This window comes from Megascapheus bottae, unplaced genomic scaffold (assembly GCF_031878675.1).
Source record: "Megascapheus bottae isolate mThoBot1 unplaced genomic scaffold, mThoBot2.hap1 HAP1_SCAFFOLD_57, whole genome shotgun sequence".
Lineage (NCBI taxonomy): Eukaryota > Metazoa > Chordata > Mammalia > Rodentia > Geomyidae > Megascapheus > Megascapheus bottae.
In genome coordinates this window covers 897,366-904,952 of record NW_028327810.1, presented here as the reverse complement: position 1 = coordinate 904,952, position 7,587 = coordinate 897,366, and the positions used below count along the sequence as shown (strand labels likewise).

Sequence of the window (7,587 nt, the reverse complement as noted above, 5' to 3'; positions counted from 1 at the left end):
TGGGTCATCAGTTCTATTCCATTGGTCTTCAGGCCTGTTCCTGTGCCAGTACCAAGCTGTTTTGAGAATTATAGCTCTGTAATAGAGTTTAAAGTTTGGAATTGAAATTCCTCCAGCGCTGTTCTTTCTGCTAAGAAGTGTTTTTGCTATACGGGGTCTTTTATTATTCCATATGAAATTTTGGATTGCCTCTTCTGTTTCTTTAAAGAATGACATTGGGATGTTGACGGGTATTGCATTGAATTTGTAGATAGCTCTTGGCAAGATTGTCATTTTCACAATGTTGATTCTTCCAATCCAGGAGCATGGGAGGTTTTTCCATTTCCTTAGTTCTGCTTTAATTTCCTTTTTTAGGGTTTTAAAGTCTTCGTCAAAAAGGTCTTTACATTCTTAGTTAAGCTAATTCCTAGGTACTTTATTTTCTTTGAGGCTATTGTGAAAGGAGTTTCTTTCCTGATTATTGCCTCGTTCCTCTCACTGTTGGCATAGAGAAAGGCAGTTGATTTTTGAGGGTTGATTTTATAGCCTGCTACACTTCCAAAGCTTTGAATCAGCTCAAGGAGCTTGGGAGTAGAGTCTATAGGATTCTTTAAATACAGAATCATGTCATCTGCAAAGAGGGATAGTTTTATTTCCTCTTTCCTTACTTGGATCCCCTTTATGCTTGCTTCTTGCCTTATTGCACTGGCTAGGAATTCTAGTACTATGTTAAAGAGGAGTGGAGAGAGTGGGCATCCTTGTCTCGTTCCTGATTTTAGAGGGAATGGCTTTAGATTTTCACCATTAAGTGTAATACTAGCAGTAGGTTTCTCATACACAGCCTTTATTACATTGAGGAATGTTCCATGGATTCCTAGTTTCTCCAGAGCTTTTAACATAAAGGGCTGTTGGATCTTGTCAAATGCCTTTTCCGCGTCTATGGAGACAATCATGTGATTTTTGTCCTTGCTCCTGTTGATGTGTTGAATTATATTAATTGACTTGTGTATGTTGAACCTCATATCTAAAATATATCAACAACTCAAAAAATTGAATCACTCCAAAACTAACCTCCAAAGTAACAACCATCCCATTAAAAAATGGGCCAAAGACTTAAAGAGAGTCTTCTCTGAAGAAGAAACAAAAATGGCCTATAGACACATGAAGAAATGCTCAACATCTCTGGTAATAAAAGAAATGCAAATCAAAACAACTCTAAGATTCCACCTCACTCCAGCTAGAATGGCCAGGATCAGGAAAACGAATGACAACAGATGATGGAGGGGATGTGGCCAGGAGGGATCACTACTACACTGTTGGTGGGAGTGAAAACTCGTTCAACCACTATGGATAGCAGTGTGGCAGTGCCTCAAAAGGCTAAACATAGAACCCCCTATGACCCAGCAATTCAACTACTTGGCATTTACCCAACCACCCAGAAACAAGGACATACTAAACCCACAAGGACAACAATGTTCATAGCAGCACTATTCACCATAGCAAAGATATGGAACCAACCTAGATGTCCCTCAGTTGATGAGTGGATCAACAAGTTGTGGTATTTGTACACAATGGAATTGTATGCTGCTGTCAGAAAGAATGACATCGCCCCATTTGTTAGGAAATGGAAAGACTTAGAAAAAATCATATTAAGTGAAGTAAGCCAGACTCAAAGGAACTTAGGCTCAGTGGTCTCCCTCATTCGTCATAATCAGTAGAAACCTTGGGCTCTACTAGCAGAGATTTGCAATAGAGCAAAATCTTGATACATAAGGCCATATAATGTGAAGCTAATTGAAAGGACCTCCAGGATAGTGAAACAAAAGCCATATAATGAATGATTGTTGTCCTTAATGTACTATGTTGTCACTCATCTCCTTTACTGTCCCATGGTTATCTCATATTGGTATAGTATCTCACTTTGTTATCTGATATATTGAATGTATTTATATTTGGATATTTGAAATTTGATAGGGAAGGGGGGAAAACCAAGACGGGTGGGGTGTGTGTGGGGGGGAAACGGGTACCAAGACATGTGAAAGGGTATCAATGTATGTGAATTAATGCACCTTCTATCTGGCAAATAACATGTAACCCTTTTACTAATTACAATAAAAAAAAGAAAAGTTGGACATATTTCTTCACCAGCTACATATCTTCCCAGAGGAGCTATGATTTAGTTATTGTTTCCAGCTCTTAGTACAGTGATTTGCACTCAGTTCTAGCCACTCAGGAGCCTAAGATTTGAAGGTTGTGGTTCGATGCCAGCCAGAGCAAAAAAGCCCTTGAGAATCTACAATCTCCAATTAACTAAAAACAGCTGGAAATTAAGCTGTGGCATAAGTGGCTGAGCAGTAGTCTTGGGCACTAAAACCTTAGGAACAGTGTATAAACTGTGAGTTCAAACCCTTGAAATTGTGCACAGAAAAATACCAAATGCACATACAACCACCCCAGTGAATGTAGTAAAGGACACACCGGAATTAAACCGTGAGCTAGCTAGTGTAATTATTTGCAAGAAAACCTTGCTAGGAGCGATCCCAAGGCTATCAGACATGCTGATGAGACTCCAGGAAGATTTGAAGTTACTGGTAGTAAAGATTGAACATTCCCTTAAATTTTTCAGTAACAGAAGACTGTTTTATGGTGAATAAAAGACTTAAAACACAGGTGTCAAACATTAAAACATTTATTCATAAACTGTCTTAAATGTATTATCAAGAATGCTGGATAGGCATTTATGTGTTCTGTGCAACTTTTGAAGATCCAACACCTAAAATCCTCACCATGGACGCCCTAAAAGGAAAAAGTAACAACTTTTGAAAACATGTTCCAGACCTTTACTAGACAGTGCATGCTTCTTTAACAAAAAGTTTGACACTATTACTGTATTCAGCTCTGAATACCAACACACCTTTACATTTAGCCAATGAGAACGAATCTAAGCAATCTAGAAAGCCTGTATTTTGTGTTATTTCTCTCGTACACCATTTTATTTGCTGACTTTGGGGCAGATGTACTGATGATGAACCACAATATTGAAAAATCGCCCCAGTTTGCAAAGCCAGGCACCGGGCGGGGGCGCTATCCGGCCAGCGCCCAGGTGTGGAAGGCCTGAGGGAACACACTGGTCCAGAAACGTACAGCACCATCCCTGCCACTGAAAGGAGGAAAGGCACGTTCCATTCCAAGAATGCATAGATACGTATTATTTTTTTTCTTTTAAGAAATTTATTTATTTTTTTTCCTCATCACAAGGGGAAATAGAAAAGAATAATTGAAAAAGAATAACTTTAAAACACATTTTGTATGATACCACATAATACTTGCTCTGCAGATAAAATATCCAGGATGTAAGGGTAAGTACTAAGATATTTTGAAACTCAACTGTTATCACTAAGATGTTTCAGTGCTCAATATGGCACTAGCAGATACTCATAGCTTCTCGTTTTTTAGTTCTTTTTCATCCCTAAATATACGTAACCTTTCCTGTGTTTTCAGGAATGTCTATCGTCCCTCCCAATGCTGGTTCTAAAGATTTTAGACTCTTAACTCTTCCCTTAAACAGGTATTGGAAACCACATTACTGCAATGGATTTGGAGCATCATATTGTATTACTTTATATAAATTATTTCACAGAGATTTGCTCTCATTTTTCTGATCTCCTGTGATTTCATGTTTCACAGAAGATGAAGAGTTAATTGTAGCATTTCAGGGGGAGACAGTGAGAGTCTGAATTCAATCTCCCATTTGAAATACAAAGAGAAAGTATAGGCTTTACATTTCCTTGGCAGGTGAGGTTAGAGAAACTATAAATGAGGGAGCTGTCTGTCACGTTGTAGAATGACAGCTGCCCATACTCATAGTCTAGGAAAACTCCAACTTTGTCGATTGGCTTTCCCATGCAGATCTTTTTCAGTGGAGGAAAGACCCACAAGGTATAATCAGTTCCCATCACAGAGCTCATCAGTAAGACTTTATTTCCAGATGCTTCCATCTTGTTGCCCTTTCTGTCTGGAGCACTGCAGATGCCCAGCTGCCACCTGCGTGCCTTGGCCACATCCACTTCCCAGTAGTGCTTTCCTGTGGCGAAGCTCTCTGCATTGCACACAGTGGCACTAAAGTCACATCTCCATGGGCTTCCAGGCATGTCCTGCCCAGTATTACTGAATCTCACACTTTTTAGATTCCCAGATAAGGCCAGGCATGGATGAGCCGTTTCAGGATCCAAAGTTACATGTCTTTGGAACGCTGCTAGCATTTTGCTCATTCCTTTTATCTGGCAGGAAGTCATATCTGTGATAACAGCAGACTTTAGGCATTGAAGCAGTAGTGACTCACTCCTTTCTAAATTGTATCTTGCATTCTGCAACAATGATGAGTCAGGTTGCTTGCACGTCTTCTCCAGCTCGATGATGATCCTCTGGAGGCTGTAGAGATGCTCAGAGACATGGGCCTCACTCTCCTTCAGTTTAGTCATGTTCTCTTGGGTCAAACAGTCCAGTCTCCACAAATGCACTTTTTTTTATCACTACTCAGCATCTGGTGCCTTTGCTTACTGCCTAATTTAACCATGTCTTCACAAGCTTGTTTTTCTGCCTGTTGTAATGTTTCCTGGGACTTCTCCAGCTCAGTGGAAAATTTAGTCAGTTGATTCTGCTTAGCTTTTCTTGCGTTCAAGTCAAATTTGCAGTCTTGCAGTCTCAGCAAGCTCAGCTCATTCTCTTCGGTCAACAACCGGAACCTCAGTCCATATTCAGATTCAATTATCTCTTTAAGATTCTGTTTCTCTTCCTGAATCATCTTCATTCTTTCTTGCTCATCAGTCAGGATGCTTCTAGCCACTTCAAACTTCTTCCTCAGTGCGGTCAGTATTTCCTGGAATAATTTCCTGAATCTCTCGGCAGCCTCTTGCACTCCATAGACCAGGTGATGATGATGATGCTCCTGGGACTGCAAGCACTTGTTGCAAAGTGTAATTTGCTCTTCATCACAGAACAGCCTGAGCGGTTCCTGATGTTCTTTACAATAGGCATCCTCTGTCATCTTTGTGCTGATTGGCTCTTTTGAAAAGCTGGTTGGTGTCTCGCGTTAAAGATCAGTTTGTATCTAATGTGGAATACTTTCCTACTTCCTTTGTAACCTGAGAATTTCCTTCACATATTATTTTTTAAATGTAATCAATATAAGTCTATCAGTAACATTTTTTTCCTGTCTTTCCTGGGACTTGAACTCTGGGCCTAGGCACTGTCCTTGAGTAGAAAAGCTCAAGGCTATAACCCTACATTTTTAAGCCACAGAGCCACTTCCAGTTTTCTGGAGTCTCACATACTTTCCTGCCCAGGCTGACTTTGAATCACAATCCTCAGATCTCAGGCTCCTGATTAGCTAGGATTACAGTCTTGAGCCATCAGTGCTGGGCGGGGTTTACGTTGAAATTCCTGCTAACTTTTATATTTTTTATGCAAAATATACTCTGAGCATATTTAGTTCACACAAACATGTTTCAAATGCTCAGTCAGTTGCTGACAAGGCTACCAATTGAAAGTTTGGAGATGAACTTGGAGTAAAGCTGTGTTTGGGTGGTCATGAAACTTCTGGATTCAAAACCAGGTGCAAGTGGCTCACCCCTTGAATCCTAGACATTTGGAAGCTGAGATTTGAGTATCACAGTTGAAAACCAACTCTTGGCAGAAAAATCTGCAAGATTTGATCTCTAATTAGCTAGCAAAATAGCTCTCCTAGAGGTATTGCTGAAGTGGTAGAGCACAGGACATCAATTTAAGAAACTGGAGCAGGGGTGTAAGGCTCTGGTAATGGAAAAAAAAAGGAAAAAGAAAAACAGAAAAATGATCAGGGAACAGCAGGGTGTGGTGATGGTACCAGGCAGGGAAGGAAAGAAAATGTAGTATAGCCTAGTGATCATTAGATGAATATGTTCACATATAATTTCAGAAGATGTGGATTGTTTTCCTATGGTTAACAAAAGCTACATAAAATACCCCGTGCACCATAAGTGGCGGAAACCTGCCAGAAAGGTGGCCTTGTCCATGACAGCCATAGGCTAGTGGACTGCTCCAGAAATAAAAAATTAACAACAATCCCAACAGCCCCGATGTCAGTACATATAATTACCACCAGGTGGCGGAAGAAGACAGGCACACAAAAAAATCACACTGCTTTAGAATCACATCACACACCCACTTCAATTTGAATGAAATTACAACTAAGTAACCATATTAACTATAACCTTCTCATCTTTCAGGAATTTTTTAAACCTAGTTTCCATTCTACATTTTCAGAAATATGACAGATTTTCTTATTAAAATCCTGGTGTAGTTATATAAAAAGACATGTTTGGGTAGGTTACTTTGTTTTACCCACGACATGTTCTTCATGTCAGTTTAGACAGGAATGAACATCTCACACTGGAAACTGCCTGTGTACTACAGAAATGTATGTCCCAAAACAACTGGGAAAGTAAGGCTACAGCAGCCTGGAGTCAGCCTGTCAGGAAATACACATAGGAATGTGGGCTGAATTATTCATAAGTACTTCTGTTATGGGTTAGGCAGCTCATTTTGAATTAAATTTTTTAATCAGGTATAACTTGATTGGTATGTTAGTCACACTCTGGAAAGAAAAAGCTGCTAGATTAAAACATATGTCTTTTATTTTTATGACTAAGTATAGATATAGCATGTGGCTCATGTTCTCATGATTTCAAGAACATTTTTAGGAAACTCCGATTCCACGTCAGTAACTTTGATTTTCCATGGTGTGGCAGCCTTCTTCTCTTCCCTCCCCGCCCCTCCCCTGCCCTCTCCTTGCTTCAATTCCCTTCCCTTCCCTTCCCCCTTCCCTGCCCTTCCTATTCCCTATTCTCCTACCCCTCCCTTTCCTTCTCCTTCCCTTTTCCTTCCCTTCTCCTTCCCTGCTTCATCCCTATTCCTTCCCTTCTCTTTCACTTCTCTTATCTTCCTTCCTTCCTTCCTACCTTCATTCATTACTTCCTGCCTTCCTTCCTTTCCTCCCTTTCTTTTCCCACTCTTTCTCCAAGACTGGGATTTGAAATCTGTATTAAATGCTTTCAAGTGCTCTACCACCTGAGCCACACTTCGAACCCCAGCAGTCTTTGTTTGGGAAGCAGAGAGACAGACGGTAGGATAATGTCTGGTTACGTGAATACTTTGGTGAGGACAGGATAAGAGAAACAGCAATGATAGAACTTGTTTTTCTAGTAAGTGGCATTAGTTGTCTTCAATCTGTGGCAGAGAATTCCTGCCTGTTCCACTAGACCTTGAGTTTCTCAAATGGATAAGCCACTTTTCAAGAGGCAGAACTACATAGCACTGAGAAATGATGGGAGGACAAAGTGATGGGAGGACAAAAACGTCCAGTATAGGATGATTCCAGCTTCGAAAAAAGAAGAATTTTATTTCAGAAAATTCTTCTCTGTAATGGTAACTGTAGCAGAATCCCTGTCATTGGCCATGAAATAAATGCTTGGCCATTTCCTGTGTTCAGTGTTTCTCCTCATAAGAAGCCACAATGGGTTCATCAGCTGCCACAGGAAACCTAAGCCTTGACAGAGCCCAGGGTTTCTC

General features: G+C 40.3%; 1 protein-coding gene across 1 annotated transcript; it reads right to left on the bottom strand.

Moving 5' to 3' along the window:
- Positions 1-3,677: 3,677 nt before the first annotated feature.
- LOC150039151 (putative E3 ubiquitin-protein ligase TRIML2) lies at positions 3,678-5,026 on the bottom strand. The gene is made up of 2 exons (XM_090327991.1): positions 4,584-5,026; positions 3,678-4,488 (listed from the first exon to the last, which is right to left on the bottom strand). The coding sequence occupies exons 1-2, from the start codon at positions 5,024-5,026 to the stop codon at positions 3,678-3,680; spliced, it is 1,254 nt and encodes a 417-aa protein (XP_090184117.1).
- Between the last annotated feature and the right edge of the window lie 2,561 nt (positions 5,027-7,587).